General features: G+C 47.1%; 1 protein-coding gene across 9 annotated transcripts in view; it reads left to right on the forward strand.

Moving 5' to 3' along the window:
* The window catches only part of ncor2 (nuclear receptor corepressor 2), a 418,107-nt gene that overhangs the window by 78,141 nt on the left and 321,328 nt on the right, over positions 1-18,638 (forward strand). For all 9 annotated transcript variants that reach the window (XM_087999801.1, XM_087999810.1, XM_087999806.1 and 6 more), the window contains exon 4: positions 315-495. In XM_087999801.1, coding sequence (XP_087855927.1) covers positions 315-495 — 181 coding nt within the window. The remainder of the gene's footprint in view (positions 1-314; positions 496-18,638) is intronic.

The following is an 18,638-nucleotide window of genomic DNA, read 5'->3' on the forward strand; positions in this document are numbered from 1 at the left end:
CTAGCCCCTGATTGACCATTTTGAACATCAGGCATGGGTCTTCAATTGGACAGGAGTTGTAATGGTGACTGTCACAGAAACACTTGGCGAAGTCCCAGTCGTCATTGGAGCTCACTCTCACTGGTGCTCTGAAACAATGTGGACATTGTAGGGGGGTCAATATTCTGGTCTTTTCTACAGCCCTTTTGTTAGTCAGTTTTAACTGGGGCCTGTACTCTCAGGCAGGAGCTGCTTGCTGGGGTTTTGCTGGTGTTTCTGTGTCTGTTGTCTGTACCCAATGTTATTGTCAGCTCCAATTTCCTCTTGTTTTGTAGGAGCATTGAGCAGCGGCAGAGACATGAACCCCACAGCTACCTGCTGGGTGCCTGGGGGCAGCGAGAGGGAGCCTCTGCAGACGGCAAGCGCCTGAGGCGAGATTTGCTGCAGGATTCATCACTGCGACCCTCATCCCTCTTACCCCAGGACTCCCTCACCACTGCTGGGGAGCTCCTGAAGGTCAGCTCTCGGTGCACACGCTCCACCGTTTTTGGGGTCAGGACAGGCTCGGGAGTTGGTGTCAGGAGATCATTATCTGGGACAGGGGAGTGGGAGTCAGTGTTGGGGGCTCTGGGATGACTCTGAGGGTGGGGTTGAGGTCATTGTCCAGTGGGGATGAGGGTTGGGGGGTCTCTTGGCAGGGTCGGAGTCAGTGTCTTGTTGTCGGGGGGGTCAGTGCCTTGAGGTGGCTGTCATTGTTGGGATGGCGAAAGTGAGGGCTGGAGATTAGAGTGTGCTGCTGAAAAACCACAGCAATTCAGGCAGCGTCCGAGGAGTGGAAAATTGGCGTTTCGGGCAAAAGCCCTGCATCAGGAATGAGGCTGGGAGCCTCTGGAAGTGCAGTAGGTGGATGGAGGAGAGGGTAAAGTTGGTAGGTTGGAGGGGAGGGTGGTGTAGATAGTTGGGACAGGTCATTAGGGTGGTGCTGAACTGGAAGGTTGGAACTGGGGTAAGGTGGGGTGAAGAGAAATGAGGAAACTGGTGAAATTCACATTGATGTCCTGGGGTTGAAGGGTCCCATGGTGGAAGATGAGGCGTTCTTCCTCCAGGCATCGGGTGGTGAGGGAGTAGTGATGGAGGAGGCCCAGGACCTGCATGTCCTCGGCAGAGTGGGAGAGGGAGTTGAAATGTTGGGCCACAGGGCCATGGGATTGGTTGGTGCGGGTGTCCCGGAGATATTCTCCGAAGCGCTTGGCGAGTGAGCGTCTTGACTCCCCAATGTAGAGGAGACCGCATCGGAAGCAACCGATACAGTAAATGACGTGTGAAAGTGCATATGAAACTTTGAATGTGGAAGGCACCTTTGAGGCCTTGGAAGGAGGTGAGGGGTGAGGTGTGGGCGCAGGTTTTGCAATCCCTGCGGTGGCAGGGGGAGGGTGGGTTGTTGGGGGATGTGCACCTGACAAGGTAGTCACGGAGGGAATGATCTTTACGGAAAGTGGATTGCGGTGTGGTGGGAAGGGAAATATATCCCTGGTGGTGGAGTCTGTTTGTAGGTGGTGGAAATGGCGGAGGATGATGCGATGCATACTGAGGTTGGTGGAATGGAAGGTGAGGACCAGGGGAGTTCTGTCCTTGTTGTGGTTGGAAGGGTGGGGTTCGAGGGCAGAGGTATGGGAAGTAGATGAGATTGTTCAACCTCCTTGTGGATTACTCATCCTTCCACCCTGCCTCCTGCAATAATACTATCCCTTATTCCCAATTCCTCTGCCTCCGCTGCATCTGCTCCCGGGAGGACCAGTTCCACCACAGAACACACCAGATAGCCTTCTTTAAAGACCGCAGTTTCTCCTCCCACGTGGTTGATGATGTCCCCCATCGCATCTCATCCACATCCCGCACCTCCATCCTCGAACCCCACCCCTTTAATTGCCATAAGGACAGAACTCCCCTGGTCCTTATCTTCCACCCCACCAACCTCAGAATACATCCCATCATCCTCCGCCATTTCCGTCATCTACAAACAGACCGCACCACCAGAGATATATTTCCCTCCCCATCCCATCCACTTTCTGTAAAGGCTGTTGCCTCGTCAGGTCTACGCCCCCTAATAACCCACCCTCCCCTCCTGGCACCTTCCCCTGCCACAGCAGGAATTGTAAAACCTGCACCCACACCTCCCCCCTCACCTCCTTCCAAGACCCCAAAGGAGCCTTCCACATCCAACAAAGTTTCCATACATGTCATTTATTGTATCCGTTGATCCCGATGTGGTTGTCTCTACACTGGGGAGACAGGATGCCTACTCGCAGAGCGCTTCAGAGAAAGAATGCCTCATCTTCTGCCTCGGGGCCTCCAACCCCAGGGCATCAATGTGGATTTCACCAGTTTCCTCATTTTCTCCCACCCCCCTTCCCCCACCTTACCTCAGTTCCAACCTTTTAGTTCAGCACCGTCCTCATGACCTGTCTCACCTATTAATCTTCCTTCCCACCTATCTGCACCTCCCTCCTCTCTGACCTATCACCTACTCCCCCACCTTCATCTACCTATTGCATTCCCAGCTACCTTCCCCCCCCCCCTCCCCCCCCCCCCCCCCATTTATCTCTCCACCTCTCAGGCTCCCAGCCTCATTCCTGATGAAGGGCTTTTAGACAATAGGTGCAGAAGTAGGCCATTCTGCCCTTCGAGCCTGCACCACCATTCAATATGATCATGGCTGATCATCCTTAATCAGTATCCTGTTCCTGCCTTATCTCCATAACCCTTGATTCCACTATCCTTGAGAGCTCTATCCAACTCTTTTGCATGAAACGTTGATTTTCCTGCTCCTCGGGTGCTGCCTGACCTGCTGTGCTTTTCCAGCAGCACACTCTTCATTGTTGGGGTGGTCAATGTTGGGTGTGATGGGGTCAGTGTCAGGGTGATTATGGGTTACTGTGTGGGGAGGAGTCAGAGGTCAATATTGGGGGGGAGGTCAGTGTCAATGACAATCAAATGATCAATAGCAAGAGGCAGAAAACACTGGTGGGAGTATTTTATAGACCAGCAAACAGTAGTTACACCCTTAAAGGTTCACTGGGCTGATTTCTGGTCTGGAGGGATTGTCTTATGAGCAAAGACTAAACAGGTTAAACACTCAGTACTCATTGGAGTTTAGAAGATTGAGAGGTGATCACATTGAGACATTTAGGATTTTTAAGGGGCTTGACAGTACAAATGCTGAGAGGATGTTTCCCCTCATGAGTTTTAGCGTTTGTTTCCAGAGGTTTGTATTACAAAAGCAGAGACAATATACTGAGGCTGTACAAGACTCTGGTTAGACCTGTTTGAATATTGTGTGCAATTTTGGGCCCCATATCTAAGGAATATGAGGCTGGAGAGGGTCCAGAGGAGATTTACAAGAATGACCCCAGGATGAAGGATGTATATGAGGAACAGTTGAGTTTAAAAGGAAAGGGGGGATCTGATTGAAACTTACAAAATACTGAGAGCCTTCGATAGAGCAGATGTGGAGAAGATGTTTTCCAACATTAGGAGAGACTCAGACCCAAGGGTACAGCCTCAGAGTGAAGAGAAGACCCTTTAGAACTGAGATGAGAAGGAATTGGGATATCCAATCCCTCTACACCTCCATCCGCCATGACCAGGGCCTCCAAGCCCTCCGTTTTTTCCTCTCCAGATGTCCCCAACAGTACCCTTCCACTGACACACTCATTCGTTTGGCCGAACTGGTCCTCACCCTTAACAATTTCTCCTTTGAATCCTCCCACTTCCTCCAGACCAAAGGGGTAGCCATGGGCACTTTTATGGGCCCCAGCTATGCCTGTCTCTTTGTTGGCTACGTAGAGCAGTTGATCTTCCGTAATTACACCGGCACCACTCACCACCACTTCCTCCGCTACATTGATGACTGCATTGGCGGCACCTCGTGCTCCCGCGAGGAGGTTGAGCAATTCATCAACTTCACCAACACATTCCACCCTGACCTTAAATTTAACTGGACCACCTCTGACACCTCCCTCCCCTTCCTGGACCTCTCCATCTCCATCAGTGACGACCGACTTGACACTGACATTTTCTATAAACCCACCGACTCCCACAGCTACCTGGATTACACCTCTTCCCACCCTACTTCTTGCAAAAATGCCATCCCGTATTCCCAATTCCTCCACCTCCGCCGTATCTGCTCCCAGGAGGAGCAGTTCCACCATAGAACACACCAGATGGCCTCCTTCTTTGGAGACCGCAATTTCCCTTCCCACGTGGTTAAAGATGCCCTCCAACGCATCTCGTCCACATCCCGCACCTCCGCCCTCAGACCCAACCCCTCCAACCGTAACAAGGACAGAACGCCCCTGGTGCTCACCTTCCACCCCACCAACCTTTGCATAAACCAAATCATCCGCCGACATTTCCGCCACCTCCAAACAGACCCCACCACCAGGGATATATTTCCCTCCCCACCCCTCTCCGCCTTCCGCAAAGACCGTTCCCTCCGTGACTACCTGGTCAGGTCCACGCCCCCCTACGACCCACCCTCCCATCCTGGCATTTTCCCCTGCCACTGCAGGAACTGTAAAACCTGTGCCCACACCTCCTCCCTCACCTCCATCCAAGGCCCTAAAGGAGCCTTCCACATCCATCAAAATTTTACCTGCACATCCACTAATATCATTTATTGTATCCGTTGCTCCCGATGCGGTCTCCTCTACATGGGGGAGACTGGGCGCCTTCTAGCAGAGCGCTTTAGGGAACATCTCCGAGACACCCGCACCAATCAACCAAACCGCCCCGTGGCTCACCATTTCAACTCCCCCTCCCACTCTGCCGAGGATATGGAGGTGCTGGGCCTCCTCCACCGCCGCTCCCTCACCACCAGACGCATGGAAGAAGAACGCCTCATCTTCCGCCTCGGAACACTTCAACCCCAGGGCATCAATGTGGATTTCAACAGCTTCCTCATTTCCCCTTCCCCCACCTCATCCTAGTTTCTAACCTCCAGCAACACGATCCCCTTGACTTGTCCGGACTTGTCCGACCTGCCCAGCTCCTTTTCCACCTATCCACTCCACCCTCTCCTCCCTAACCTATCACCTTCATCTCCTTCCCCACTGACCTATTGTACTCTATGCTACTCTCTCCCCACCCCCACCCTCCTCTAGCTTATCTCTCCACGCTTCAGGCTCTCTGCCTTTATTCCTGATGAAGGGCTTTTGCCCGAAACGTCGATTTTGCCTGTCCTCGGATGCTGCCTGAATTGCTGTGCTCTTCCAGCACCACTGCTCCAGAATCTGGTTTCCAGCATCTGTAGTCATTGTTTTTATCCCATTGAGATAGACAGACAGATTTTTGATTAGTAAGGTGATCAAGGGTTATGGGGAGAAGGCAGATCAATGGAGTTGAGAAGCATTTGAACCATGATTGAATAGCGAAGCAAACCCGATGGACTGAATGGCCTAATTCTGCTCCAGTGTCTTCTGGGAGAGTCTAAGACCAGAGGGGATAGTTTCAGAATAGAAGGGCACCAATTTAAGACTGAGATGAGGAGGAATGCTTTCTCTGAGGGTTGCGAATCTTTGGAACTCTTTGCCATAGAAAGGTGGTGGATCAGCCATGTTCGTATTGAGTGGCAAGGCAGGCTTGAACGTCCAAGTGACCTACTCCAGTTCCTATTTCTTATGGTTAGAACATTGAACAAGAACTCATTGGAGTTATAACAAAAGCTTTGTCATTATTGTGGGTGTCTGTCTTCATATGGACAGAGTTTAGAATATTGGAGTCATTAACGTAATGATTGTGAAGTAAGGTGGAAGAATTGGGATAATTTCTGGGTTGAAGAGACTTCTTGGAACTGAAATGACAAAAGTTAAAATGTGTTTTGGTGACCTATTGTTTGCAAAATGTCAACTGATGTTGTGGAAAGAATGCTAGACAAAGCTTTTAAACAAAGATGAGATGGGTTTAATGGCTTTATTTGCTTTACAAACTTGGTTTGAAAGAAATGGACCTTGGACTAAAGGTTACCTAGCAATAGCCTCTGAATGGAATTGGCTGTTCCAGTACATACCTGGGTGTGTCAGTTACAGGAACAAAGCTCTGAGATGCTGGCATCAAAAAAACTCTTTCTGACTCTCTTCTTCCCTCTCTCCTGAAAACGACGAAGGCTTACAGCAGAGAATGCTGCCAAGATAGTTCTCAGTGCTCAGTAAAATATGTTTTGGAAAAATGAGAAAGTTTCAGAAATCATGTTTCAACTTCCAGTTAAATGCTGAAAGCTGAGTAATTGTCACTTCCAATCAAAGACATCAGTGTAACTGACTTTCCCTCTGTACTGTAAGCTGATTTGAAGAATCACAGATTCAGCAGCTGTCAGCATTTTCATCTCAACAAAAGAAGATTGACTGCATCATGGGAAATCTTTCCTTTTTTTTATCCTTTGAACTTGGACTCTTGGCCCCAGCTGCAGTGTTTTACCATTTGCCTTTTCTTTTTAAACCTGTCTCATCTTGGCAGATTTGTATTGTCTTGTTTTAGGATGAAGGGGGTATAGTTTAATTCTGAATAGCAGCTTTGTTTTAACCAGTTTTTCCATTTGTTGTAAGAATGTTTGTTTGTAATCAGCAATTGTTTTTGAGTTAATTGAAATTACCTGGCAAAAGTCTCCTCTGATAAGACTGCAAGAGCAGAGGTAAGCTATTTGGCCCAAAATGTCCGCCATGCCATTTCACAATGGTGCCAACACAGTAGGTAGTGTTTGGGCAGAGGCAAAAGTGAGGACTGCAGATGCTGGAAACCAGAGTTTAGATCAGAGTGATGCTAGAAAAGCACAGCAGTTCAGGCAGCATCCAAGGAGCAAGAAAATTGACATTTCGGGCAAAAGCCCTTCATCAGGAATGGAGGCAGGAAGTCTCCAGGGTGGAGAGATAAGGGAGGGTGTGTGCGGCTGGGGAGAAGGTAGCAAAGAGTACAGTAGGTGAATGGGGATGGGGATGGAGGTGATAGGTCAGAGAGGAGGGTGGAGTGGATAGGTGGAAAGGGAGATTGGCCGGTAGGATAAGTCATGGGAACAGTGCTGAGCTGGAAGGTTGGAACTGGGGTAAGGTGGGGGAAGGGGAAATGAGAAAGCTGTTGAAGTCCACATTGATGCCCTGGGGTTGAAGTGTTCCGAGGCGGAAGATGAGGCGTTCTTCCTCCAGGCGTCTGGTGGTGAGGGAGCGGCGGTGAAGGAGGCCTAGGATCTCCATGTCCTCGGCAGAGTGGAAGGGGGAGTTGAAATGTTGGGCCACGGGGCGGTTTGGTTGATTGGTGCGGGTGTCTCGGAGATGTTCCCTAAAGCGCTCTGCTAGGAGGCGTCCAGTCTCCCCAATGTAGAGGAGACAGCATCGGGAGCAACGGATACAATAAATGACATTGGTGGATGTGCAGGTAAAACTTTGATGGATGTGGAAGGCTCCTTTAGGGCCTTGGATAGAGGTGAGGGAGGAGGTGTGGGCACAGGTTTTACAGTTCCTGCGGTGGCAGGGGAAAGTGCCAGGATGGGAGGGTGGGTTGTAGGGTGGTGTGGACCTGACCAGGTAGTCACAGAGGGAACGGTCTTTGTGGAAGGCGGAAAGGGGTGGGGAGGGAAATATATCCCTGGTGGTGGGGTCTTTTTGGAGGTGGCGGAAATGTCGGCGGATGATTTGGTTTATGTGAAGGTTGGTAGGGTGGAAGGTGAGCACCAGGGGCGTTCTGTCCTTGTTACAGTTGGAGGGGTGAGGTCTGAGGGCGGAGGTGCGGGATGTGGACGAGATGCGTTGGAGGGCATCTTTAACCATGTGGGAAGGGAAATTGCCGTCTCTAAAGAAAGAGGCCATCTGGTGTGTTCTATGGTGGAACTGGTCCTCCTGGGAGCAGATACGGCAGAGGCAGAGGAATTGGGAATACGGGATGGCATTTTTGCAGGAGGTAGGGTGGGAAGAGGTGTAATCCAGGAAGCTGTGGGAGTCGGTGGGTTTGTAAAGAATGTTAGTATCAAGTCGGTCGTCATTAATGGAGATGGAGAGGTCCAGGAAGGGGAGGGAGGTGTCAGAGATGGTCCAGGTGTATTTGGTGGGCTGAGCCATCCACTCCAGGCCCAGCTGTATTCTTTGTTTCTCTCTCTTTTTTGTTGTTGTCATTTTTCTTCCACCTTCCTGACATTGCTGGGAGGTCAGAGCAGTGTGTCAGCAGTGACTTCTGGCTTATAGGCCTGGAGTGGTGGTGAGGTATCAGTGGTGACTCACTGCAGTAGGCCTAGAGTGGGGACTGTTTTGGCAGCGGTGGGTCATCAACTGCAGCAGAGTCAGTGCCTGGAGTGTGGGCTCCTGCCTGCAGTAGGTCTGGAGTATGGACCTTGCAGAATTCCTGGCACTGTGTTTGGGATCCCATCTGATGAAGATTAGCTCTATTTAAGTTATTTTATTGTTTTATACCTCAAAATTGCACTGGATTGTGGCGACAGACCACAAAATATTGTGTCTCCCTGTGACTGATCTGATAATCTCCATTCTCCTTCCATTTCCCAATAACCCTTAATTCCCTGGTTGATTTTAAAATGTCTATCTTGGCCTTGAATATGCTTAATGATCCAGCTTTGACAGTCTTTTGTGGTGTAGAATTCCACAAATTCACTACTGTCTGAGAGAAGATACTGCTCATGTCACACATTAAATAAGGATCACTCACTCTGCAAGTATATCCTGAGCCAGAAATTTAAAATTAAGCCAGTAAAGCTTTTTTTAGAAATAAATGAAAATAAAGAGAGTAGCAGAAACCGGCAGAATTATCCCAGGGAATGAGGAAACGGCAGAGGCATTGAACAGCTAAAGACACAGTTACATTTCAGAAGTAGATGTTAGCCAACAAGGATAAAAGAGTGACAGAATTAAGATAATTAATATCAGCATAAAAATGTATTGTAGAAACATAAAACCCTAGGATCTGACAAATCCATGGGATCCAGTGGCCAGCAGGGCTCTCTAGAGAGAGCTCTGGTGATATTGGGTGCACTAGCAATGAATTTTCAAACTTATTTATATTCAGGAACATGACGATCAGATTGGAAGTTAGCAAATGTTTCACCACTTTTCAAGAAAGGAGAGAGAAAAGAGAGAACTGTAGGCCAGTTAGCTCAACATTAGCTGTTGGTAAAATGCTGTAATCAATATAAAGTAGGTCTTGCTACGTACTTTACGTATAATATGCGCAGAACATCTCAACATTGTTTTACTAAAGGGCAACGGTGTGACTAATTTATAAGAGTTTTTGAGGAGGTTTTCCAGCAAGATACAGGAGAGCTGGTAAATGTAGATCTGGATTTCCAAAGGGTAATGGATAATGTGTCACAAAGAAGGCTTGTATTTGAGGTTAATATATCAGCATGAGTAGAGAATTGGCTAACAGGCAGGAAGCAGAGTCTGGGCGTAGATTAGATTAGATTACTTACAGTGTGGAAACAGGCCCTTCGGCCCAACAAGTCCACACCGCCCCGCCAAAGCGCAACCCACCCATACCCCTACATTTACTCCTTACCTAACACTACGGGCAATTTAGCATGGCCAATACACCTGACCTGCACATCTTTGGACATTTGGGCATTTTTATGTTGGCCATCAGTGACAGATGTACAACTGCAGGAAGCATTACTGGGACCTGGGCTATTTAAAATCAACATTAATGACGAAGAGAGGAGTGTATTCCTTTCAATAAAACTCTTCTCAAACTTGTAGTTGGGCCAGCAATTGGAAAATCGGCAGGCTGGCAGCATCTGTGGACAGAAACCAGAGTTAACGTTTTGGGTCCAGAGACTCTTCTTCAGAACTTACTTAACTCTGATTTCTCTCCACAGATGCTACCAGACCTGCTGAGTTTTTCCAGCAATTTCTGTTTTTGTTTCTGATTTCCTACATTTGCAGTTCTTTTCATTTTTGTTTTAAATGGAAAATTGGACATACTTGTCATGGTGGATTTGGCTCCTTACCTGTTCCCGACCATAAGCCAGAGTATCTGTTGACATTGACATTCTGCTGGTCCCTTCCAGTGTGTTTCGGAATGTAACTCCTTTCAACTGGGCCGTCAATATTTAAGATTCATTTGCTGTTAGTGGTTGCCAGGAAATGATGCAGGAGAACTTCACAAATACAACATCCATGGATACTGGATTATTACAATTCCTGGCTTAATGGCTCTTATACAGCAAAAACCTGAGAATATATTTATTCAAGTCTGTGCTTTAGACAAAAATAATTGTTGTTTGACACAGAACGAGAGGGACCGTATTGTTGAAGAGGAGAGTGTGAAACGGACTGGTAAGCTAGAGGAGATAATTGTTAGGAAGGAAGATGTGTTGGACATTTTGAACAACTTGAGGATAGACAAGTCCCCCGGGCCTGACAGGATATATCCTAGGATTATGTGGGAAGCAAGAGAGGAAATTGCAGTACCGTTGGCAATGATCTTTTCATCTTCACTGTCAACGCGGGTGGTACCAGGGGACTGGAGAGTGGCGAATGTTGTGCCCCTGTTCAAAAAAGGGAATAGGGAAAACCCCGGGAATTACAGGCCAGTCAGTCTTACTTCGGTGGTAGGCAAAGTAATGGAAAGGGTACTGAGGGATAGGATTTATGAGTATCTGGAAAGACACTGCTTGATTAGGGACAGCAAGCACGGATTTATGAAGAGTAGGTCTTACCTTACAAGTCTTATTGAATTCTTTGAGGAGGTGACCAAGCATGTGGATGAGGGTAGAGCAGTGGATGTAGTATACATGGATTTTAGTAAGGCATTTGATAAGGTTCCCCATGGTAGGCTTATGCGGAAAGTCAGGAGGCATGGGATAGAGGGAAATTTGGCCAATTGGATAGAAAACTGGCTAACCGGTCAAAGTCAGAGAGTGGTGGTAGATGGCAAATATTCAGCCTGGAGCCCAGTTACAAGTGCAGTTCCGCAGGGATCAGTTCTGGGTCCTCTGCTATTTGTAATTTTTATTAATGACTTGGATGAGGGAGTCGAAGGGTGGGTCAGTAAATTTGCAGATGATACGAAGATTGGTGGAGTTGTGGATAGTGAGGAGGGCTGTTGTCGTCTGCAAAGAGACTGAGAAATGATGCAGAGCTGGGCTGAGGAGTGGCAGATGGAGTTCAACCCTACAAAGTGTGAGGTTGTCCATTTTGGAAAGACAAATAAGAATGCGGAATACAGGGTTAACGGTAGGGTTCTTAGTGAGGTGGAGGAACAGAGGGATCTTGGGGTCTATGTTCATAGATCTTTGAAAGTTGCTACTCAGGTGGATAGAGCTTGTAAGAAGGCCTATGGTGTATTAGCGTTCATTAGCAGAGGGATTGAATTCAAGAGTCGTGAAGTGATGTTGCAGCTGTACAGGACCTTGGTTAGGCCACATTTGGAGTACTGTGTGCAGTTCTGGTCGCCTCATTTTAGGAAAGATGTGGAAGCTTTGGAGAGGGTGCAGAGGAGATTTACCAGGATGTTGCCTGGAATGGAGAATAGGTCGTACGAGGATAGGTTGAGAGTGCTAGGCCTTTTCTCGTTGGAACGGCGAAGGATGAGGGGTGACTTGATAGAGGTTTATAAGATGATCAGAGGAATAGATAGAGTAGACAGTCAGAAACTTTTTCCCCGGGTGCAACAGAGTGTTACAAGGGGACATAAATTTAAGGTGAAGGGTGGAAGGTATAGGGGAGATGTCAGGGGTGGGTTCTTTACCCAGAGAGTGGTGGGGACATGGAATGCGCTGCCTGTGGGAGTGGTAGAGTCAGAATCTTTGGTGACCTTTAAGCGGCAATTGGATAGGTACATGGATGGGTGCTTAAGCTAGGACAAATGTTCGGCACAACATCGTGGGCCGAAGGGCCTGTTCTGTGCTGTATTGTTCTATGTCTATGTCTATGTTCGAAGGTGTAAAGACCAAAATAGCCTGGAGTGATGTAAATGAAAGTAATGTTTTGCTAAATGTCAGCAAAATTATTCAGCAAAATGCAGAAGTGTTTCTTGAAACTGAGTTTGAAAGTCTTGCCTGATGCAGCCACCTTATTTGAATATGTTTGTGATTATTCTCTGCATCTTTTATTGCGGACAAAATAATCAAAATATACAAGTCATTTTCAAACTTTCCCTTTACAGGCCTGACAAACAATGAAGTTTGGTAAATTTCTTTGGTGAAAATCCTGTATGGCTCAGCTGGACTGCAGCAGCTGAATCTACCAATTTTGAAAATTACTCACTGAACATTCATCGTGCTATTTTAAGAAATGTAGGAGCCAATGACAAAGTAAAATGTTGCATTTGGAAATGATGAGGTTTTTTGTATTGATCAGAGTGAGATAATCACCCCTCAGATTATAGAGAACCAAGATAGTGTGCATCTTCTCAGACACGTACAGGCTTCTGCTGAAATATGTACAAACATGAAAATCATTCATGCTGTTCCGAGCCCCTCTGTACACAATGATGTGTCACCCATTGCTGTTTGAGAAGATTAATCTTTTCTCTAGGAGGGAATTTAGCTCTGTGTGTTTTTATTTGAGGCTTTTTAAAAATATTTTCATAATGTTGTGAAGTTTTTTTTTAAGAATTAGAATCCCTGCAGTGTAGAAACAGGCACATTCCCCTACATTTACCCCTGAATAATAACCTATATTATGGGCAATTTAGCACAGTCAATTCACCTTACCTATACATCTTTGGATTGTGGGAGGAAACCGGAGCACCCAGAGGAAACCCACACAGACACGGGGCGAATGTGCAAACCCCATATGGACTGTTGTTCAAGACTGCAATCAAATCGGGTCCCTGTTGCTGTGAAGCAGCAGTGCTATCCACTGAGCCACAGTGCCGCCCCATTGGGTTGAGTAGTTGTAGATTAGGAGGCAGGAAGTTAGAAATTGGTGTTTGTAAAATTGTAAAATGCTGGGTTGGGGTGGTGGAGAATAACATTGCATGGTCCCTTATAAAAGGTGGTGCTTTTTTGGTGCTTAGAGATTTAAAATGGATGTTTGTGAGCAGCAACTTGAAAATTTGTAAGTACACAGAGCCCGAACTGAAACATTTGTATCGAAGGGCCGTTCAGTTAGCAGACCAAGCAGCAGCTTTTACCAAGACAACAGGCTTTTGAATTTATTGTCGAAGAGTGTGTTGCTGGAAAAGCACAGCAAGTCAGGCAGCATCCAAGGAGCAGGAGAGTTGATGTTTTAGGCATAAGCCCTTCATTGGGAATGTGGTGATGAAGGGCTTATGCCCAAAACATTGACACTCCTGTTCCTCAGATGCTGCCTGACTTGCTGTGCTTTCCCAGCACCACACTCTTCAACTCTGACTTTTCCAGCATCTGCAGTCCTCACTTTCCCTCAGGCTTTTGAATTTAGTCAATCAATTTGAACCAGGTACTTAGATACCAAAAACCTATTAAATTTAAATCTGATGGTTTTGATCACATAGGACCAATTCTATTGTAAGAAATATTACTATATCATCATGGGTATAAAAGAAGGGGGCAGTTGGACAAAAACTCCAGAGCGAGCTGCCATTTGCCAGAGCTAACAGCCCTCAACTCTCGAGAGAATTGCTGGCTCTAACAGCCTCCTCTATGTCTTAGAGAAAGCACCATCGAAATAATAATGGTACCAACGGCACAGCTAGTTAATATTCCTGGTAGAAGACTCGATGGAGAAAGCACAGAACATTCCAGGAGACACGTAACCTGGTTGTAATTTTGAGACATTAACTTCGATTTTTGTTAAATAGACCAAGTCTTTTCCCTGAGGTGGGGAAGTCCAGAACTAGAGGGCATAGGTTTAGGGTGAGAAGGGAAAGATATAAAAGAGACCTAAAGGGGCAACTTTTTCACACAGAGGGTGGTGCATGTATGGAATGAGCTGCCAGAGGAAGTGGTGGAGGCTGGTACAATTACAACATTTAAAATGCATCTGGATGAATATATGAATAGGAAGGGTTAAGAGGGATATGGGCCAAGTGCTGGCAAATGGGACTAGATTAATTTAGGATATCTGGTGAGATGGACGAGTTGGACCGAAGGTCTGTTTCCATACTGCACATCTCTGTGACCAAATGAGTGTGACTTGTATGTATTGGAACAGATACCATTAGAATTTTGCTTTATTCAGGAATAGTTAGTAGTTAGAGGGATTTGTTTGGTTTGTTAATAGTTTTGTTAATTTGTTCACTGTTAGATAAATTGTTACTTGTTGATTTTAAAGTGAGTGTCAGGGATTAAATTAAATTTTATTTAATTACCAGGAGAAGTGAGTCAAACAGTCAGGGCAGGCAGGGACAAGGGACTAATAAATTAAACTGCATTTATTTCAATGCAAGGGGCCTAACAGGGAAGGCAGATGAACTCAGGGCATGGTTAGGAACATGGGACTGGGATATCATAGCAATTACAGAAACATGGCTCAGAGATGGGCAGGACTGGCAGCTTAATGTTCCAGGATACAAATGCTACAGGAAGGATAGAAAGGGAGGCGAGAGAGAAGGGAGAATGGCATTTTTGATAAGGGATAGCATTACAGCTATGCTGAGGGAGGATATTCACAGAAATATATCCAGGAAAGTTATTTGGGTGAAACTGAGAAATATGAAAGGGATGATCACCTTATTGGGATTGTATTATAGACACCCCAATAGTCAGAGGGAAATTGAGAAAGAAACTTGTAAGGAGATCTCAGCTATCTGTAAGAATAATAGGGTGGTCATGGTAGGGGATTTTAACTTTCCAAACATCGACTGGGACTGCCATAGTGTTAAAGGTTTAGATGGAGAGGAACGTCTTAAGCGTTTACAAGACAATTTTCTGATTCAGTATGTGGATGTACCTACTAGAGAAGGTGAAAAACTTGACCTACTCTTGGGAAATAAGGCAGGGCAGGTGACTGAGGTGTCAGTGGGGGAGCACTTTGGGGCCAGCGACCATAATTTTATTCGTTTTAAAATCGTGATGGAAAAGGATAGACCAGATCTAAAAGTTGAAGTTCTAAATTGGAGAAAGGCCAATTTTGACGGGATTAGGCAAGAACTTTCGAAAGCTGATTGGAGGCAGATGTTCACAGGTAAAGGGATGGCTGGAAAATGGGAAGCCTTCAGGAATGAGATAACAAGAATCCAGAGAAAGTATATTCCTGTCAGGGTGAAAGGGAAGGCTGGTAGGTATAGGGAATGCTGGATGACTAAACAAATTGAGGGTTTGGTTAAGAAAAAGAAGGAAGCCTATGTCAGGTATAGACAGGATAGATCGAGTGAATCCTTAGAAGAGTATAAAGAAAGCAGGAGTATATTTAAGAGGGAAATCAGGAGGGCAAAACAGGGACATGAGATAGCTTTAGCAAATAGAATGAAGGAGAATCCAAAGGGTTTTTACAAATATATTAAGGGCAAAAGAGTAACTAGGGAGAGAATAGGGCCCCTCAAAGATCATCAGCAAGGCGGCCTTTGTGTGGAGCCACAGAAATTGGGGGAGATACTAAATGAATATTTTGCATCAGTATTTACTTGTAGAAAAGGATATGGAAAATATAGATTGTGGGGAAATAGATGGTGACATCTTGCAAAATGTCCAGATTACAGAGGAGGAAGTGCTGGATGTCTTGAAACGGTTAAAAGTAGATAAATCCCCAGAACCTGATCAGGTGTACCCGAGAACTCTGTGGGAAGCTAGAGAAGTGATTGCTGGGCCTCTTGCTGAGATATTTGTATCATCGATAGTCACAGGTGAGGTGCTGGAAGACTGGAGGTTGGCAAATGTGGTGCCACTGTTTAAGAAGGGCGGTAAAGACAAGCCAGGGAACTATAGTCCAATGAGCCTGACCTCGGTGGTGGGCAAGTTGTTGGAGGGAATCCTGAGGGACAGGATGTACATGTATTTGGAAAGACAAGGACTGATTCGGGATAGTCAACATGGCTTTGTGCGTGGGAAGTCATGTCTCACAAACTTGGTTGAGTTTTTTGAAGAAGTAACAAAGAAGATTGATGAGGGCAGAGTGGTAGGTGTGATCTATATGGACTTCAATAAGGCGTTCGACAAGGTTCCCTATTGGAGACTGATTAGCAAGGTTAAATCTCATGGAATACAGGGTGAGCTAGCCATTTGGATACAGAACTGGCTCAAAGGTAGAAGACAGAGGGTGGTGGGGGAGGGTTGTTTAGGGTGTAGGTTTGCTCACTGAGCTGTACGTTTGATATCCAAACGTTTTATTACCTGGCTAGGTAACATCATCAGTAGCGACCTGCAAGTGAAGCGAAGCTGTTGTCCCCTGTTTTCTATTTATATTTTTCTCCTATATGGGATTCCTATGGTTTGTGGTGATGTCATTTCCTGTTCGTTTTCTGAGGGGTTGATAGATGGTATCTAGGTCTATGTGTTTGTTTATGGCGTTGTGGTTGGAGTGCCACGCCTCTAGGAATTCTCAGGGTTGTTTTTCAGACTGGAGGCCTGTGACCAGTGGAGTGCCACAAGGATCGGTGCTGGGCCCTCTACTTTTTGTCATTTACATAAATGATTTGGATGCGAGCATAAGAGGTACAGTTAGTAAGTTTGCAGATGACACCAAAGTTGGAGGTGTAGGGGACAGCGAAGAGGGCTACCTCAGATTACAACAGGATCTGGGCCAGATGGGCCAATGGGCTGAGAAGTGGCAGATGGAGTTTAAATCAGATAAATGCGAGGTGCTGCATTTTGGGAAAGCAAATCTTCACAGGACTTATACACTTAATGGTAAGGTCCTAGGGAGTGTTGCTGAACAAAGAGACCTTGGAGTGCAGGTTCATAGCTCCTTGAAAGTGGAGTCGCAGGTAGATAGGATCGTGAAGAAGGCATTTGGTATGCTTTCCTTTATTGGTCAGAGTATTAAGTACAAGAGTTGGGAGGTCATGTTGCGGCTGTACAGGACATTGGTTAGGCCACTGTTGGAATATTGCATGCAATTCTGGTCTTCCTATCAGAAAGATGTTGTGAAACTTGAAAGGGTTCAGAAAAGACTTACAAGGATGTTGCCAGGGTTGGAGGATTTGAGCTATAAGGAGAAGCTGAACAGGCTAGGGCTGTTTTCCCTGGAGCGTCGGAGGCTGAGGGGCGACCTTATAGAGGTTTACAAAATTATGTGGGGCATGGATAGGATGCACTACACCTCCTCCCATCCTGCCCCCTGTAAAAACTCCATCCCATTCTCCCAATTCCTTCAACTCCGCTGCATCTGCTCCCAGAAGGACCAGTTCCAAAAACGCACATCCCAGATGGCCTCCTTCTTCAAGGACCGCAATTTTCCCCCCCGACGTGGTCGACGATGCCCTCCACCGCATCTCTTCCACTTCCCGCTCCTCCGCCCTTGAACCCCGCCCCTCCAACCGCCACCAGGACAGAACCCCACTGGTCCTCACCTACCACCCCACCAACCTCCCTATACAGCGTATCATCCGCCGCCATTTCCGCCACCTCCAAACGGACCCCACCACCAAGGATATATTTCCCTCCCCTCCCCTATCAGCATTCCGTAAAGACCACTCCCTCCGTGACTCCCTCGTCAGATCCACACCCCCCACCAACCCAACCTCCACTCCCGGCACCTTCCCCTGCAACTGCAGGAGGTGCAAGACTTGCGCCCACACCTCCCCCCTCACCTCCCTCCAAGGCCCCAAAGGAAACTTCCATATCCGCCACAGATTCACCTGTACCTCCACACATATCATCTATTGCATCCTTTGCACCCGATGTGGCCTCCTCTATATTGGGGAGACGGGCCGCCTACTTGCGGAGCGTTTCAGGGAACACCTCTGGGACACCCGGACCAACCAACCCAACCACCCTGTAGCTCAACATTTCAATTCCCCCTCCCACTCCACTAAGGATATGCAGGTCTTTGGACTCCTCCACCGTCAGACCACAGCGAAACGACGGTTGGAGGAAGAACGCCTCATCTTCCGCCTAGGAACCCTCCAACCACAAGGGATGAACTCGGATTTCACCAGTTTCCTCATTTCCCCTCCCCCCAGCCTGTCTCAGTCAAATCCATCAAATTCAGCACCGCCTTCCTAACCTGCAATCTTCTTCCCGACCTCTCCGCCCCCACCCCAGTCTGACCTATCACCCTCACCTTGACCTCTTTCCACCTATCACATTTCCGACGCCCCTCCCCCAAGTCCCTCCTCCCTATCTTTTATCTTAGCCTGCTGGACCAACTTTCCTCATTCCTGAAGAAGGGCTAATGCCCGAAACGTCGATTCTCCTGTTCCCTAGATGCTGCCTGACCTGCTGCGCTTTTCCAGCAACACATTTCCATCTCTGATCTCCAGCATTTGCAGACCTCACTTTCTCCTCATGGATAGGATAAATAGACAAAGTATTTTCCCTGGTGTCGGGGAGTCCAGAACTAGAGAGCATAGATTTAGATTGAGAGGGGAAAGATATAAAAGAGACCTAATGGGCAACTTTTTTACGCAGAGGGTGGTACGTGTATGGAATGAGCTGCCAGAGGATGTGGTGGAGGCTGGTACAATTACAACATTTGAAAGGCATTTGGATGGGTATATGAATAGGAAGGGTTTGGAGGGATATGGGCCGGGTGCTGGCAGGTGGGACTAGATTGGGTTGGGATATCTGGTCGGCATGGACG

Source organism: Chiloscyllium plagiosum, unplaced genomic scaffold (assembly GCF_037043375.1).
Source record: "Chiloscyllium plagiosum isolate Xiang-an unplaced genomic scaffold, Cpla_swu_hap1 HiC_scaffold_24, whole genome shotgun sequence".
Classification (NCBI taxonomy): domain Eukaryota; kingdom Metazoa; phylum Chordata; class Chondrichthyes; order Orectolobiformes; family Hemiscylliidae; genus Chiloscyllium; species Chiloscyllium plagiosum.